General features: G+C 42.0%; 1 protein-coding gene across 3 annotated transcripts in view; it reads right to left on the bottom strand.

Annotated features, from left to right (window-relative positions):
* actn1 (actinin, alpha 1) overlaps nt 1-19,155 on the bottom strand; it is a 58,269-nt gene that overhangs the window by 25,850 nt on the left and 13,264 nt on the right. For all 3 annotated transcript variants that reach the window (XM_023421040.2, XM_023421036.2, XM_023421038.2), the window contains exons 2-3: nt 3,827-3,941; nt 2,533-2,652 (exon numbers count right to left, since the gene is read on the bottom strand). In XM_023421040.2, the coding sequence (XP_023276808.1) occupies nt 2,533-2,652; nt 3,827-3,941 (235 nt within the window). The remainder of the gene's footprint in view (nt 1-2,532; nt 2,653-3,826; nt 3,942-19,155) is intronic.

Raw genomic sequence — 19,155 nt, 5'->3', positions numbered from 1 at the left:
ATCTCCTTTATCCTTCACCCACAGCTAACCCCCTGATGAGTCGCATGGATCTGAGCCTGCGACTAGTCCCATCCCACCGCCACAGTTAGCAGGGCCGCTCGACCAGGGGGGGATTCCAGCCGGCTAATCTGTCTGGAATGCTGGTCTGGCTTAGGAGCTTTTATACCGGCCTCTGTGCACTGCAAAAAAAAATCTACATCTTATCGAGTTATTTCTGTCCGTCACTGAGGCCCAAATATTATGGTTTCTTACAGAAGTAGAAGACTGTGGGAGGAGCAGGGGTTCGAACCCAGAACCTTCTCGCTGTGAGGCAACAGTGCTAACCACTGCTCCCACTGCGCCGCCGCTAAAGGAAGACAATCTGCTGTAAAAGACCTTAAACTTTATCAAATATTGTCTAAAATTAGGAAATTCACAATTTAAGAAGAAATCAAACGGTAAGTCACTGTGGACGCATCGTTCTTCTTCTCTCCCTTATTCTCCTCTCTCACTTCCTGTCACCTCTCTACTGTCAGCTCTGCAATGAAGAAATAAGAAGCTGAAAATACTATAAAAAGCAACAAAAGACACATTAAAATTCTGTTTACAAAGCAATGCTGACTTTCGGTACTTGACAGATCTCTGCAGACCTCGTCAAGAAACTGAACTATTTAAAATATTTGTAAAATAAAAGTTTTTTTTTCAAGCGTATTAAGAAAATAAGACTTTTAAGACTTGATGATAAAGATTTTAGCAGCTTGTGCGTGTTCACCTTCGAGCCGAGGACAGGAGCAGAATCACGAAGAGATGTAGGGGTAGAAATATGTGGAATCATTATCGTATTGATCCACATTTATGGAGATGTAGCTGCAGTTTGCACTCGTCAGCTCATTTGTTCTTAAAGGTTTTTCCTTGTCAAGATTTCCTTAAAGATTTTTGTGTGAGAAACAGAAAAAGCTACTGATGGAAAGAGTAGAAGGGCTGAACATGAGAGGTCAGAGGTTAACTTTATTATGTGTCGGGGTGGGAGCTAAAGAACAAGCCCACGCCTTTCAGAGAGCCAGATCCCCTGAGTGTTCAACCTGGATTCGACTCATTTACAAGGGTTCATATTCTTAAAAAGGTCAGTTCACAAACAATCCAAAATGACATATTTTCTTACTTAACCCTGATGCTGTTTGGACATTCAGACAGTTTCAGTTCTGTGTGCTGACGCTTTGAGATATCTTCCAATAAAAGGGTGTGAACAGTGTTGGAGGGGACTTTTTCTGCAATAGAAAGTGCAGTATCTGCATCAAAAAGAGTAACCAGGACTTTTGTTTCTGGAAGGACGAGTTGTTAAATTTCATTTTTAAGAGCTTTGAGCAACGTGATCAAATTTCTGTTCCCCCTTCATTGGATTGGGACAGCAGAAGAAATCTCAGAGACACACACCTCGACAACAACTCGAAACTAAAACGATCAGCACGGCTAAATAACACAAAGGGTACTGACGCGTTAAGATCCCTCAAATATTTTGAGATCACTTAGTGGACACACTTGGAAGTTTGTGTTTGCTACAAACATGCAAACTATGCCGAATTCAGAAAATGCCAGAGGGCCGTGTGTTGCTGTGAAAGAGGAAGATAAATAATAAGAGAGAGAGAGTGAGAGAGAGAGTAGAGTGTTTACTTTGCTAAAGACTTGTTTACTCTCCGGTGGGAGGAGGACGGACATCCCCGAGTTATTTGTGCTGAACAATGAGCAGCCTCAGGCCCTGAGGGGATTGCTGATCCTAAGATTTACTCTCAGGAAAAATGCATCGCAAAGCACAACCTCCACCGGAACACTCCGAAATGAGGATCTCATTAACGGCACAGCAGCCGGCGGCACTGCCATGGTAACGAGGGGAGAGAGAGAGAGAGAGAGAGAGAGAGAGAGAGAGAGAGAGAGAGAGGGGAGGGGCAGAGACTACATTATACATAACTACTCACAACAGAATAGTAGACATTGATTTTGCTGATGGACTAATTCAAATCGATGCATCGCAGTGTGAGGTGTAAACAAACGTAGAGAAGGTCATGTGGAAACGAGATGTGACAGCTCTCACTCCATTTCAGAGGGAAATAATATACTAAAATATTGTACCTTTTATTCCACTACATGTATCTGATGGCTTCAGTTACTTTTATTTTGAAAATGTGATGCCTTTATCTGACAGCAGCACTGACTCGCTGCTCATTTGAGCCCATTAAGATTTAATGTACATAACCTCTGCAGAAAATATATATAAATAAATATATAATAAAATATATAATAATTTAAAATATGCTGCAGTGTAAAAGATTTACCTATCCAACACTGAGTTTAACTGGTTAATTGATTAATAGTGAATCATCAAACAAATAATCTGCAGCTGTTTTGGTAATTAATATTTTAGACACTTTGAGCTCAGTTTACCTGTGGTGGGCGTTTTTCACTAATTTCATATGTTTTACAAACCAAACAATTAATAGATTAATCACCAAAATGATCAGCGACACTGTTAACTGAAGTAAAGCTCCTGTCACTCACCCTCTGCACCAATAGACACCAGCTTCACTCCTTTGCTGGCGATGAAGTCGAGCGCCTTGTTGACGTTGGAGATCTTGTGGACTCTCATCTTGCCTCTCTCTGGTTTGGCCAAGCGTTCGCCTACACAAGGAAAACACAGGAGCAGAGGATGATGATGATGATGATGATGATGATGATGATGATGATGATAATGTCTGGCACATTCAACTTTAAAATAAAAAACATTTTGTTCTACATACTAAAATTAATTTGATTTAGCTTGAAGTCTTTTATTTCTCTCAGAAAGACTCTGTTTTGGTTTTTGTCACCTAATATTTTTAATTGTTTGATCTGTTTTTCTTCTCTTTGAAACCTGTTGATTTTATTTCTCGTCTATTTTATTGCTGTAAAATGCTCTATAAATAAAGATTATTATAATTGTATTATTAGTATAAAACTGCCGTTGACTGTTAGCTCATGGGTTGCGGCTAGCAGAGAGATGGTCTATCATTGTCACGGTTTGCTATGGCAGACACTTTTTGTTAGTTTTGTTTTGGACTTTTGCACTTCCTGTTTTATTTTGTAATTGGTTTCCTTGTGTGTCAGTGTTTTTGCTTCCTGTCTTGGTCCTGTGTCTGTGCTGATTGTCTGCCCCGCCCTAATGTGTTTCACCTGTGTTCAATCACCCTTGCCTCCCTTGTCTATATCGTCTTTGAGCTCCCCTTTGTCTGTGTCGGTTCGTCTGTTTAGTTCAGGGTTTGTTCATGTCTGTTATTTTTGGTTAATAAACCTGTCTGCACCGTTCTCCCAAGAGTTGGCTGCATTTGGGTTCCTACTTACCCCTCAAACCCATGACAATCATAGCAGGAGATGTGTTTAGGGATGTTTATAAACTTGGTTTTCACTTCCAAAGAATGTGGTTAAGGTCTAATTTATCAATTTCTCTTCTGTCCAGCTCCGTATTTAAGAACAGCTCTGTATTTCTTTGCCACAACTGCTTTTTAGTAATCCAATCAAATTTGAAGAATTGAATTGAAGTCCCTTTCATAACTAGACCCACATGTTCAGTTTCACTTACAGAAGATGAAAACGTTCTAGCTTCTGTGTCACCGTGACGTGCACAGGAACAGATATGAGAGCGGTATCAATCCTCTCATCTAACTGTCAGCAAGAAAGCAAATAAGGGTATTTTCAAAAAAAAAATGTTGAACTCTTGCTGTGAGGTTGATCCTGCTATCCAAAATCAGCATGTGACGGTCCTGCCCAAGCGAACTGTTTTCATTCTGTTAATCCTGTTAAGTAAGGAGCTGTTTACCTGAGATGACCTCGAGCAGCAGCATGAGTTTCAGTCCATCCCGGAAGTCCTCCTCGATGTTCTCGATCTGCGTGCCTGCTTTCCTCAGGTGAGAGTTACACCAAGCTGTAAACGTCTACAGAGACAAGGGGGTGGGGGGAGGGAGAAGACAAAAACATCAGTGACTGCACATATGGAGATGTAATCTACTGCAGCACAAACACTGCATGTGTATGTGCGGCGTTTATAAGTCCAGCGTGAGCCACGGGTGCTCGCAGGGGAAGCAACATTGCTTGTGAAGCTACCGGTTTGTTCATATTGCAGAGTTATTAAATTCACACAATTTTTTTTACAATCTGTTGTTAATGGCGCCAGTCCAGTGCATTAAACCCGGCACAGGCAGAATTTTATTTGGGTAGGTAAACATGAGAGCAGCAGGCTGGTGTCTGAAGAAGTGAGAGGTTTTTTTTCCCCGCCTGGTTGATGGAGGTTTTGCTGGAGTCCACAGCCGTGCCAGCAGCTCTGTGAGGCCATATATAGACACAGTGGTGCTTTGACCTGAATGCTAAAGTCAGCATGCTAACCTGCCCAGACTCACAATGCTAATAGGCTGATGTCAAGAAGGTGTAATGTTAACCATATTAGATTAGTGTGTTAGCTTTCTGACATTTGCTAATTAGCAGTAAACATACCGAAATACCAAAGTATCAGATAAATAAAAAAAAGTTAAGGGGTCAATTACAATTCATCCTGAAGGGGACGTGAATGGGACCTTTCATGTAGCAGCGTCATTCAGATCATCCTCTGGAAACCATTAATGTCTGTTCATGGTAATCCATCAGATAATCATTTATAGATATAGATATTTCAAATATATCTGACAGAGCGTCACTACCGTTGACAGGGTTGTGTCGCAAACTAAATTCCTGTTTAATGTGTTTGTGAGGAAAACACTGAATCACTACCAGCTCTGTGTAGCCAAACCTGACCTCTGACCTTTTGGTAGAGGGGGGGGGGTGACTTTCCTTCAATAAAGAGTGAGATCAGACTCTTAAAAAAGGAAATTTCACTGACAATCTGTGGTCTGTTGGTTTGTTCACATGCTCCCACCCTTTCACCTTTCCCTGTGATACTAACAACTTTATGTACGGCACTTTCTCCATGGAGCCGCGACACACTGGGGCATTGTACACTGTATACAGTAGGTGTAGCAGGCCTCGGATTGTCTGGCATTGCTGGCATGCAAACATGCTAATGGAAAACATCTGGAAAAAGGATCTCAGCCGCCCAACAGGAGCTGGCATGAGGAGTGGGCCCGCCGCGCACCCTGCTGTGAACGCCTCTTTATGAGTTCCCGGGTTAATTACACCAAGGGCGCAAACATCAGGCACCATGTTTCTTCCAGAGAGCAGAAGGAGGACCTGCAGGAGCGGAGCCAGGCGTTTATGAAAGCCAGCACTGTCCTTCGCTGGCCTGCCTTCCACTGCCGGGGGAACAAAAGCCACTTAAAAGTCACTGGGCGAGCTGGTTTCAGAGCACTCGTGGAACTTTCTGCGATGAAGTCACTCTTAAAAATGGAGTGGCATGAGGTTTACATGACTATCAATAAACTGAAGCGTGGAAGAGCCAGGTTTCAGATGTGTGCGTGGTGTGGAGTTTCAACCAATGAAAACCCCCAAAGCCAACTCTGTGGATACTGCAGGAGATGTGGAGATTATATGGTGTTTTATCTCTGAGGGTAGAACTGACGGAAAAAGACCAGCAGTGAAGATTTATGTGCAACTGGCAGGCACACGCCCTCACAGCCTCTGAGATACTGTATTCCTCTAAAGTTAGTCATGATTTAAGTCAAGCTCCAACAGGCACTAAGATATTTCAATTAATTCTGATCAATAGTCTCTGTAGAGGCTTGCCAAAGACTTTAAACTGTTGAAGCCAGGCTGTGGTGTCAGCAGCTAATGTGAATACTGTATAGTTTAATCAGTGTTAAGATAAGAGTGTTTTCTGGCTCTGCAGGTTCAGGTTCTCACTGTGCTGTGAGATTATTTGTTACTTTTCTCTTCCTTCCCTTTTTTTTTGTGTGTGTGTGTTCACTTTCCCACCACTTAATTTAACAAAAACGCCTTCAAAAATGTCAGAAAGAGAAGTTTAAATTTTGCATATTTGCAACACCAAGCAGCAAGAAGTTAGGTTTGGCTTTATACCAAAGGACATTTGCAGGAATTAGACCTTCTAAAACCATAATTTCACTTGGGTAGAAATGTAGAAGGTACAAAGGGGGATGAGACATGTGCTTTAAGTAGATGAACTGAGCGCATTTTTCTTTAAAACTACTGCCTAGTGCAGCTTTAACATGACCAGACAGCTGAAAATGCCAAAGGGTTTTGAGTCAAACCGCAAAGAGCACAGTTGTGAAAACGACTAAAAGTTCACAGAAAGAATGTTAGCTTGTTAAATGTGCTGGAAGGAGGGTAAGTTCGGCTGGACGACAAGCCTCCTCCTGACAAGAATTAGCCGGCCCTCCTGCAGCTCCTCTAACTCTCTGGGTCACTGTGGAGCTTGGCAGCAGCCCACAGTCCAGGCTGGCAGCCACCTGCACTGTCACATGACCCGCTTGCTGTGTTATGGTCAACACTCCCAGGCCCCTCAGGTGTTCTGGGGCTCTTGGCAGGGCACGACACCGAGTTACCGGTCCGCTGGTCAAAGTGGCAGATTACCGCCTGAGCAGACAGTCAGATAGGCATTAAAATGAAAACTCATGGTCATTATATTCTCACGAAACCTGTAAGAGATGAGCTGTGTGCAAAAAAGGATGTGTGAACTTTATATTAAAGAAATTGTGTTCACTCTCTGGAAGATATTGTAGATGCCATCAGAGTTTAGCGTAATGCTAATGTTATTGGAAGTTTGCACTTCAGCAACACCAGAATTATTCAGTCTTTTCTCTCCTAATGATAAAAGTGAAGACACACCATTTAAAAATGAAAACAAGCGTATAAACTAAAGACATTACATTACATTTTTCATGATCATACTTATAATAGTAGGACTACTTAGCTCTATGTTGTTTCTTATTACCAATTTTTGAGCCTTGGACAAAGCAAGGCCAGCTGTTCACCTCTGATTGTAGCCCTTGCAGTAAGCTAAGCTAACTGGCTAAATGGCTGCTTAGCCCTGGCTCTCTCCACACATCAGTCAGTCAGTTGTTGCTTTTACACTGTTTCTACCAGTTAAGCAAAAAGTACATTTACAGTATATAGATATAATGTGTTAATTAGTGAACTGAAGAGATGCTGGTTGGCGGATTTTTTTTGAGTTAGCTTTTTCCCTCTGCTCCTAGTCCTCGTACTAAGCTAAGCTAACTGGCTAAATGGCTGCTGGTTGTAGCTTCAAACTCTAAGACATTAAAATTGAAAAAAAGTACTTTCCAATAACTGTTGTAAGTTAACTTTCAGTATACGCCAAACACATCTAAAAAACAAAAAACTAAACTTTTTTTGATGACTCATCTGGAACATGGAGATGGATATTTATGGCCATGCTGCAGCTTTAGCCTCAGTCATTTAGCACATTATCACAGGGTTGTTGTTTTAAAATGAGTCCTCTGGGAACAGTAAAAGTCATACAGAGGCAGCATTTTCAACGAGCTCACGGAGGAAGCTAGATACAGCTGAAAACATCTACCAGTGACAGTCGTCATTTCAGGCTGAATCAACAGTCGCCTGATTGAAATGAGAAATGAAATGTCTGAAATCAGGAGCCCACTGCTTACTGACAACCTGTGACCATCATTGTTGTAAACGACAAGCATAACAACCGTAGTTATTAATGAATTAATCTAAGGGCAACTGTGCCTTTCACTTCCCTATGACTGTAGTGTGGCTTTGTGAAAGATTAGCATCGCTAACTTGACCGTGCTGGTGGAGTACTGAAGGAGCTCACAGAGAAACACCCACCCCTGAGATTTCAGTTGCTATCACTGCATCAGGCGCTGGGTGTTCCCTGCGCGGAGGGCCGGGGTATTTATAGCCAAAGGGGGTGGCAGGATGAGTAGCATCATTACAAACATGCTCTGAATGAGTACCACTGGTGAGCTTCACCCTTGAACACTCTCACTGTATAATCAGATACAGTATGAAATGTGCTTTTGGTGCCCCGTCTGCTTTTGCTCAGTCCGCTTCATCGACTTCTGAACCGTTTTGGAATTTCCTAAACGTCCGAGAATGACTTTTTGACAAACTCCAGATCCGAGAGCTGGTGTAAACTTGTTGCATTCCTCTGCTGATCATATGAGTTTGCTGGAGAGCGGGTTGTGTAATAAAGCAATAATAGGCACAAGAGGAGAACTTGCTCTGCAGTTTACTGGGACTGCTCTGGAAATTTGGGCCTTTTACACTATTCTCACACAAAAATGAAAAAGTAATTGATCAAATAGGCCAACAATCAATAATGAAAGCAATTGCAGTCCTACATTTTATAACAAAATGACTGCAAAAAGCAATAAAAAAATGCCCTAAAATTGTGTTAATCCAACCAACACTACGAAACCCCTAAGTAATTAATTCATTATAATGTAAGACCAAGAAAGGCAGTAAATTGTCACATTTCAGAGCCTGGACTGTCTTGAAAATGACAATTGATAAGATCCACAAAATGATTAATCAACTCACTGGTGCAGCTATGTGTAATTGTTGAAAAGGTTTGTCTCATTAGCAACTGCTTTTATTCTATGAGACTGACACAAGGCTTTTATTATCTCTATCATTGTTTTAGATCAACAGTGAAAACCCGATGAGATTTACTCTACTTGTGCAGTTTAGATAAAATTGGCCAGATACCTCAAAACACAAAAAATATAACTTCAAATGTAATATGCATGACAAACATCTGTTTGTCACATTCAGAACAGTTTGACAGATTGTTTATTGTTTAAATGTAATACATGCAGTACATTGCTGCGTATATTATAGTGAGTCTTGTATCCTTGTGTGCTCCATGTGTGACTGTGTCGTCCTTGCACAATTTTTCTCAGTACAGTATGTGCTGTGAATCTCTGTAAGCTGTTAACATGTCTGCATCAGAGTCCTGGAGACCGATTCAATGTGCTGCTCATCAACAGCATGCCAGTGAAAATCACTCTCATTACTGCAGCTCAAAACACAGTCTGTTGCAGTTTCAGTGCAACATGTCGTGTAACGGAGCAAAGTGAAAGCACGACCGACTGTGTCTGAGGGAGGAACAGGAGGGTCGTAAATTGTGAGGGCCCACTCCCCCCCTCGTTCTGCTCTCGTCTGCCTCTTTTCTCTCTCGTCTCAGCCTCCCAGAACTGAGGCGGGCTATAAAAACAACAGGGGTCAAGAGCGGGAGGAATCTGCTCCGCATCAGTTTCAGGGAAAGTTGCCAGTCAGCGTCATTACACGCACCATTTTTCCCATGGTAACCACTGAACGCAAAGCTCAGCAGACTGAACTACTTTAAGCAAGTATAACTACATACTGTACTCTCCGATGTGGTTGTAAATAAAACTGGAAAACTGCTGTATTTTACTGCATTTTTATGATATTTCTTCCGAGGTGATATTAATTACTTGACAGTTAACTTCAAAATCTCTCCGAGCACAAGGTGGTGTCTTCAAATTGCTTCTTTTGTCTGCTCAACAGTCCATAACCCAGAGATATTTAGTCACAAAAAAAGCCACAAATCCTCTTGTTTGAGAAGCTGAAACCAGCGGGTGTCTAACATTTTTGCCTGATAACAAATACGCTTATTCACTTTTGTTGCTAAGATTTAGACGAAGAACTCAATACCATTCTGTTAGCTTAGCACATCGTGCAGCACACAACCCTCGTAAAACCACAACTTGTCACTTTTAAACTCTGTTGTTTTGTGTGGACCTAACAAACACGTGACATTTAATTTGTGAACATTAGAGTTGCCACTCGGCAGATTTGTTAGCTTTGGACAGAACTACGCTAGCTGCACCCCCGTTTCCAGTCTTTGTACTAAGCTAAGCTCAGCTAAGCTAAGCTAAGCTTTAGCTAACCAGCTGCTGGCTCCAGCTTCATATTTACTGTGCGGATATGAGAGTGGAACCAATTTTTTCTCATCCAACAGAGCTGGGCTAGCTGTTTCCAGTCATTAAGCTGAGCTAGGCCAAGCTAAGAAGCTACCTGCAGTATTTCAGATTTAGCATACATACATGAAAGTGGTATCAATCTTCTCATTGAACACCTCAGCAGTATGAGAGATTTTTTATTTTAAATTGGCTTGGGACAAGAGTTGAATTCCTGTGGTTCCTACACAGATGAAAATAAACTTGAACTTGATGCCAACAGATCCATCACTGTGACATGTGACCCGAGGTTAGATTAGTTTTGTTTGATTTTTCGTTGAATAGAGTAATCAACCATTCGCTGTTAGCACAAACAATTAAACTGTCTTTAACAGTTAAAAAGAGTTTAACCTCCCTGACTGTAAAGCACCACATAATCTAGAAACTTGAATAAAAACTGCTTCATGACACATTAATAGCAGCCGTAAAGCCATCACATAGTTTTCTTTTTAAGAAAACCCACTATCTCTCCTCGCTCCTGTTCCTTTCCCCACCTCTCACTCGGCCACTTTCCCCTCCTCCCTACTCCATTAATCAACCTCAGTTAGGAAAATATTTCCTGCGTCCCTGCCAGTTCCATATTAGTACAATCCTTTTACTGAAACAAGCCAGCTCATGAGTGCGAGCCCCTGCCATATCCGAACACACAGGCAGGCAGACAAGTGTAGAGGAAAGGCAGATACTGCTGGCAGAGCGTCCGACACAGGAAAGCGGTTTTCAACACCGTGGCCAGTTTCTCAAGCCTGAGTCTCCAGCTAAGGGTACCAGAGGGCCTCTCATGTCCCCATGAAACCCCAGAAACAGGCAGATAAATTGCAAGAAAAACGTCTACAGAAATATCTTTCCAGCGTCTCCTCCAAAATGTTCGACTAAGATGGAGAAAGGAGCGGAGAGGAGGTTGAATGGGGGAGACTATTTCTTTTTACAACATAAAAACCTTAACACCACCCACAGCTCTAGTAATGTAATGAGATGTCTGGATGAGTTGGGGGGGGGGGGGGGAATGGGCCTCTGTGGATCCTGGGGAGGTAAAAGTGTTGTGTCTCTCATGTGAAGTCTCTTTCTGCTGCCTTCGTTTCACTCGGGCTCGTGGGGGGACAGAAAGTGCTGGTGGAAAGTGTTTACTGTGCCAGGAAAACAGAGCTGCTAACAGCTACAGCACCTTCCTCTTTCTCAGACTCCCAGATGATTTCCTCATGTGTGAAAGATTACGGGCATCGCATTTATAACCAGACGAGTTCACCGGGAGCACGGTCTGCACCCTGGAGGGACACATGTGGAGCAGGGTATGTGTCAGTGGGAAGTGATAAAGAAGGAAGGAACTTTTCCAATTTACCGTCATAGTCTGAATATACAACTTCAGATCTTCTTTGTGAGTGGAGAGAGTACCAGTACAACACGGTCTTCTACAGATGGTGCTGAATTATGCTGGGTTCGTAGCCTCAGCCCAGGTAACCTGCAGAAGTTTCTGGAGGTTCGTTCGATGTGTTTTGCTGTGACAACTGAAAACAAGTTCATAGCGTCCCTCTACATCTTCACTGCAGAAATGAATCAGGGAGAAAATCTGTCAAACAGTCAAGAATTACAGCTGTCACAGATGATGAACTCAAAAAAACAGTTTGAAAAATGCGAAACTGTCAGAGAAAATGATTGTGACGCTTTGAGAGGTCTGACAGGCGAGAGTGTGAGTGTGTGACTGACAGACAAGATACACTAACGTGGGTTTAATGTTTCACTTACACGAGAGAAATGGCTTCAATGACGGGGACTGTCTTCGCCTTGGATTAATGGTATCTCAGAGAAACTTTCCCAACAGGACAAGTGTAAAAAGTATTTCCTATCCTCAAAAAGCCTTTTTCTCAAAAACAGATGTTGGAAAAGTGGGGGTGGGTTCTTACAATCAGGATCATCCTACACTTAGACTTTCCAGACTTGCGGACATTTGAACTGTGTGTCCCCTCTTGTTTAAAACACTAAGTATCATGGAGAACAGGAAATAGCTCGGTCAAAACGGCAACATTTTTTGGAAAAATCGACTTATTTAAATGTGGATTCAATTTAAGGGACAAGTAAATTTGCATAAATCTTAAACATCAAGTGTAAGTTTGATGATGCCTTCCACACAAAGTTGTGCCGTTGACTAATAACAAGTCGTCTTGACAGCGGTGACCTTTAAAGGCATGGACAGCATGGAGAAGCTGTCGTAGTTTATTAGCTGTTCTGAACCGTCAAATTTTGTTTAACACCCAATTGCTGGAATATAAACACCACAAACTTCAGATGCTTTGCAGACATTTATGAGACAGGAATGAAAGTACAAATACATCTCTTAAATAAACTTACATTTCCATTAGCAGCCGAGCCAAAGAAGCTAGCTAAACTGTCAGCTAGTAAGTTTGCCAGCTCTGAAAGCTATTATTTCCCAGCTTAAATAACTTTTTACTGGATGAAATGATGTATAATCCAAGAACAAAATGCCAGCTCCAGGAGAAGCTTGAAGAGCTATTGTGATTATAGTGCAATTATTCCCAGCATGCTGGCATGTTAGCCATAGCTCACCAGCTACACCAATTCAGCAATTCAGGAACTAGCCCTGCGAGTATTCATAGATATCATCGGCATACTATACAAACGTAGAGGTAGTGTAGAAGTTGAACACAAACTTTTTATCAAAATAAATGAATTCATGTGCTTCATAATCACCCACTAAACTTGTACAGATCATGTGTTTTCTGATTAAATAAGTTATACGTGTTAAGCATCTGTATTTGCAGATATTCAGCCCACACATCATTTGTATTCGAGTGCTCAATCTGGAGTTCGTCAATGTTGCCAAGACAATAGATTTTCAGTTCACCTGAACAGTTGTTGCAACTTTGACACCTACAACAACTTGGCGGAGCCACAATCAGGAGACAGGACAACAACAATGGAAAGAAGTAGGCATAGAGGAACTTTTTCAGTATTCGGGGCGATGCCTAAATTTGGTCATAAAGTTGCAAAACATAAACAAAAACTTAAAGAAAAGCTGGAAAAGTCCCGATGTGATGCTCCCCTGTGCATTTCTGACAGTGCAGTCTGTCAGAATTGGTAACAGATATACATTACATCCTAAAATAAAAATGAACTGTCATCCAAAAAAACAGAATTGAGAGGTGAATCAGAATCGACAATGAAGGTCTGGCGGAGTGAACAGAAGATTCAAGTTACTGCTGCCTTGAGTTTGGCGGCAGAGCTGGGGAAATAAGAGCCAACCCTCCTCTTTGAAAGTCACAGTGAAACACAGTGGATGGAGCGGACATGCAAGACAGGCCAAACTGCTGTCTGGCCGCTCTGCAGGCTGCTGCACTGTGGCTCCATGCATCTGGCAAGCAGAGAGACTCCAACACAGAGTCCATCTCTGCAGTTGAGTGGGAGGCGAGAGGACAGAGGGATGTGATGCAAAGTCTGAAAAACCCGATGGTGGAACTGTGGCAGAGATGATGAAGAGGGAGACAAGGGAATGTATAGACAGAGAGAGGGAAAACAGGAAGACCAGGGCAGGGAAACTGTATTCCTGTGGTTCTGATTGTTGAGTAGCCTCTCTGTTCTTTCAAGAGCAAGATTTTAACCTCTGAAATAATATATTTGCACTTTTTAGTGGCCAATAATCAACTCATATGCCGGTCCACTCACACCATCATTTACCAGTATGACAATAAAACTTCAGATTTATTATATTTCAGGGGATTCACTCACAGAGGCAATGTAAGTTCAACTCTGGACAACTTTGATGAACACATTTGCACTCTTGAACGAAAGCAAACTGGAGGCTATTCACTGGCTCACACAGTATTCGGTTTTATGTAACCATGCTCCGCCAAAGTTTAAAGTGTCCCACAACAGAGGTAATGGATGGAGCCAATGGTAGAAATATATTCTCTTGACTTAAGTGTGTAAACTAACTGAACATGAAATAACAGATATACATTTAAACCATAACATACACAGGGTAACAATAGGGCAAAAAAAAAAAAAACTGACATTTTCTGCCACTTCAAGCCAAAAACTTGTTTGTTTTTAGACCAAAAACCTGCTGCAAGCTGGAACAAGGCTCCTACAAATTGCCTACGGTGGCCCACAGTGGACAGAAGTAACCTTGTGTATTTACAACAATGGAAAAAATGTTTTTCACTGAGGGCTTTGCAAATGGGGGATTTTTTCCTTTCCTTTATCGCCTACAGATTTTGTTTATTTTACAAATTAGGTCGTATTTTTATTGTATTGACCTTCACTCCAATCATTATAATAGGATTGTATCCACAAGGTTAACTCCTGTGATCTGTGGCAACATCTCTAAAAATAAGTCTGTTTTCACTTTCAGTATCACTTCCAAATAAAGCGGTTTAGATCATTTGGCCACACAGCCGGCTGCTAACCTGTCTGATCTTTTGACTGCTCATGTTTCTTGCCTTTTAATGGAAGTACAATATTATCATGACTGATGGAAATGATGGCCAAAACAAAACTATGAAAAAGGACACTGAAGTTATTTTCAGGCTGCTTTGATGCCACCAATTACTGAAAGCAAACACAAAGAGTTCACCTGACATCTACAGAGGCGCCTCAGCATGCCGAATTTTAAACCTCGGGCATGAACAGCACGACGCCGCTGCATAAAAAAAAAATGGCCACTGCTCCATCCGTCGTGCTCAGAGTGAGTCATGGACAGGAACAATATGACCTTTCTGCCTCTTGAACCTGGTGGAAAAATGAAGGGGAAATATCTGCCTCACTCTCTCTGTGACAGCCTTCCCTACGCTGTCTCTCCCCCAACAGAGGAAGGACAGGAGTCTGGGGGCCTGCCAAGTAGCAAAGGGAGTGCGCTGAGAGGGTCAAAGGTCACCGTTCATCCCCCTCCGTCTCCTTCCTCTAACACTCGCTGGAGGATACAGCCTGACTACCCACACATGCTCCTCTCTGACTCCGAAAACACTGGACGAGGCTCTCGGCCGGGCAGATGTGCGGTGTGTGTGTGTGTGTGTGTGTGTGTGTGTGTGTGACCGTTGTACTTCCTCCCTGCAGCTGGTCCAGTTTGTTGAGCCGACACTTGACCAATTTAATCCCTACTTTCTTTTTCCATCTCTTTTATCACGTTTCCCCTTCTGAGAAAGTTTGAAAATCCTTCAGTTTTCACAGATATGTTTAGATATGGGTTCCAATATGACACCTGAGTTTTGGAACTGATGTCAAAAGAATACCTTAGTTTGTATGGCAATGTTTTAACTTTTTAAATGTAATACAAGACGCCAAACTGCTCAGTGTTAAATATAGAAAAGTTAAGAAAAGAAAAGTTTCCTGGTTTAAATCACGAGGTATCTGATCAAAGATGAACCAAAAGATCTGAGCGCTCTATTACAATTGTAACTAACTTTTATTTTCATCATCAATTAATCTGCCTATTGCTTTCTTGATTAATTATTTGGTCAGTAAAATATCACAGTTTTTTAGATACCATGGTGCGACTGTCTTGTTTGCTCCAATCAGCAGTCCCAAATATATTCGATTCACAAAGAGAAAGAAACATTCTCACATAAGAGGAGAATATATAAATACATAAACTTTTATTATTGGAAAAACGATTAATTATCAAAACAGTTGCCAATTCATTTTCTGCTGATCAACTAAGTTCTACGCTCGATCCCAATATTTCACCATCTTTCCTATGGACACACGTCATGAGGTTTGATACCCGGCCAAACGTACGTGTGATGTTCAAAGGCCTCATCCTCGATACTGCTGCGAGATGCTTCATTAATCGCTTCAACAGAGTATTTTGGCAGCTCCGTCACTCTCAGGCTCATGAATTTTTCTGACCAACAGAACTTTATGTTGGATTCTATTCAAGATCCAAAGGTTTCCCAAAATACCAACTACGCCACAGTGCATAAAAAGTAAATGTGCATAAAATTATAACCAAAAGATCCAGAAATTTGATGCAGAGTGGTGCAGTTGTAAAAACTGGCATCTTGGGATTGATGAAGCTAGTTCATGCTCCCATTTCTTAGTTCTTGCCCTCATTCAAACCTTCCACTCTTTCTCTCTCTCTCTCACACACGCACACACACGCACACACACACACACACACACACACACACAAACTTTCCCATAGCAGCCTCCATCCTGTCCCACCAGAGAGGAGGAAACATTCTTTCCTCCAACTTTGCAGGCATGATGGAGTGCTACAGTCTCTCAGGTGCAGCATCCATCCAGCCAGGCACTCAAACTCAAACTGCCGACTCAGCACAGTCATCCCATTACACTTATCTATCGCCTCGGCTGCTGCGTCAGCACGCACGTGTGCACGAGGGTGAGTGCACGTAAGCAAATGCAGCCCGGAGTATGAACACAAGGAAAAATGTAAAAAAAAAAAATGCTAACACAGAAAAACACACACAGTCCGTCAGCATGAACTCTGTGGCAAAAAACGCATGCATGCAGACTCCTTTACTGTAGATGCAAGCAAATACACTTCCACACGTGCACTTTCTCACATGCACGCTCACAATGTCCACAGTTGAAGCGCGTGCTGACGGAGCAGTGAGGCAGCCAAGAAGTGCAGACTGACAAAGAATAGCAGCCATTGTGACCAGTCCACTGATATTTACTCTCTTGTGGCCCAAAGCGGCCCTAATGCATATTCATGTGTGTGTGTGCGTGTTTGTGTGTGTGTGTGTGTGTGTGTGTGTGTGTGTGTGCTACAATGAGAAGTCAAAGTGGCTGTAATAGCTCTTTCCTCAACCGAGTTCATTGAACAAAGAGTGGCTCGTCTGTGAAAATGCCGCAGAGCACCTAACACTGGGCGGTTGCTATGACAACCACAACAGCCTGGAGACCCACAAACAAACAGCTTGGCAGCGCCAAGGCTCTTAAAACCCACGTCCACGACTCCCCGAGTGCTCGCTGGGATCCAACACGTCAGCACACACACACACACACACACACACACACAGCACAAGTTTACAACCACAAACACATCTGCAACAGTGAGAGTTTGGTGGAACCCAAGGATTTCCAGATTTTAGGTAAAAAAAAACAGAACAAAACAAAACACTAAACTGTAACTAAATACATTTAATTAAGTTCTTGTGTTTTGATTTTCTATTTCATTCTATTTCTGCATCCTACAGTATATTTTAGTTACTTTGCACATTAAGATTTCACATATCGTATATCACTTATAATAAAGGATTTAGCTGCTCAAGAAAATATAAAGTACTTTAAATGAGCTCCACCAGCGACAACATTAATATGCTGCTTATAAGTTAATAAATAATAATAATGATCCAACAATATTTAATGATATGACACTCCGATGAGTTTCTACTTTTGATACTTAAAGTATATTTTGGGGATGATACTTTAGTCCTTTAACTTGAGTAAATGTTTGAATCCAATACTCCTGTTCCTCTATAAACAAAAACATTTTTCTCAATCTCGAAACGGTTTTACGATATACAAGAAATATGCCTCAGCAACGTTATGTCTCCATATTTGGTGAAGACAAACACAAATGTGTCATCGTGTCGTGACAAATGTCTGAGTGAGCGCGACACATGTTGATAAGAAGATGCAGCACCTCTGCTGATCTCACATCAGCACACAAATTGGATGCAAATCCATGAGCAGATGCTATTCAAATACAGCAGAGGCATCAAAGAGGCCATGCTGAGCAACAGGTCATTCAAAAGCCCAGCGTGAACATGTATCTCCCTGCTTCACCGGCTCGAAGCAGGAGTGTCCCACTGAACAAAGGCCAGTCTGTAGAGACTCCTGTTCTCTGTACTGTATGTGTCTGTCAGCTTTATGGTACTGAAACAAACATGGAGGACTGTAAACACAGGAACATACAAATGAGACAACATACTGAAAGTCGTACCTAAATATTAACCCAGTGGAGATTTCTGGCAGATCACATTCATACTTTATACACTTAAAGTAAATTTTAAAGAAAGTACATTCATTCAAAAGTAGTTTTTCTCAGTGACATACTGTAAAAAGTATCAATGAATATCAATAGAACTTTATTTAAAAATGGACAGTGCACAGTGCACTGCAAAGAGAAAAAAGTATTTTCATTGCACTCAACAGGAATAAACTTATTATCACAACGACTCAGCACAGTCAAAAGTCCTGAGTCACGCCTGAGCTGTCGGCTCTCTCTGACAACAGTCAGACGCCAATCTAAACAGTGTGATGGGAAGTACAGCGGCCCACTTCACCCGAGTCATAACACAGTACTCATGAGTCAGCTCCGGCTCGTTTTGCCTGCAGTGGTCGTGTGATGGGAAGCGTGCGGCTCGGTCCTGGTGCCGCTTTGTGCCAGAGCAGCGTTTTTCACTGCTGACCATCACCTGACTCAGAGAAATGCTGAGCTGGGAGGAGCCACACTGCACTCGAACAAAGGACGCTTTCAACACGTCTACACACCAGCTGTACTGTATGTGTCCTGTTAAGGCCACTGTACTTATGTGCTGCATTTCTATCCGCTAAACCGGCTGTGGTCAGAGATGCAACGTTTTCTGTCAAGTTTAAAAACAAACACTCTTTCCTTATGATGTTTGAAGAATTTGTAAAAGTGTTTTTATTTCGACAAACTCTTTCCATAGAGGTTTGCATATTACAAAAATGTTAAATTGTTCAGTGTCTCGAGGGACAGCTACAACCGGCAAGACGCAGCTTGTAGCTTGTGCTAGCTAATGTATGGTGGTCAGTAAACATGCTAGCAGATTAGCTCGCCAGTAGTGGTGCTAGCTTTAGATTTAGTAAGCGGTTAGTGAACAAGTAGTATGTTAATTTTTAGTAGTAGGAAAAACATGTAGGCCTACTTATATAAGGAGTATGTGTTAAAACGGCACCACAAAGTCTATTTAGTAGCTGTTCTGGAGCTTTCAAATGACCTTCATCAACGGATGCGGCTTTTAAGCTAACACAAACAAGAAGTCCTTAAAGAGTTCAGGAGAAAAGAAAAGGAAATTTGAAGATCTACAATTCAACTGTGTGTGTATGTATGTATGTGTGTGTGTGTGTGTGTGTGTGTGTGTGTATGTGTGTGTGTGAGTGTGTGTGTGGGCCAGGCAGAGTGACTTGGTTGTGGGGAGGAGGGTGGGGCTAGCAGGACTAGAGCCTTTTGTTGTTTTTTGGCCTCGGTGCTGTTTATATGTGGGATGCTTTCGAGAACCAAACACACAAAGTGAAG

The sequence above is a fragment of the Seriola lalandi genome, unplaced genomic scaffold, assembly GCF_002814215.2.
Source record: "Seriola lalandi dorsalis isolate HSWRI2012SDOR001 ecotype SW California unplaced genomic scaffold, Sedor1 jcf7180002054660, whole genome shotgun sequence".
In the NCBI taxonomy this organism is placed as follows: Eukaryota; Metazoa; Chordata; class Actinopteri; order Carangiformes; family Carangidae; genus Seriola; species Seriola lalandi.
Note: the sequence above shows the minus strand (reverse complement) of the source record. Positions and strands in the feature narration are given on the sequence as shown.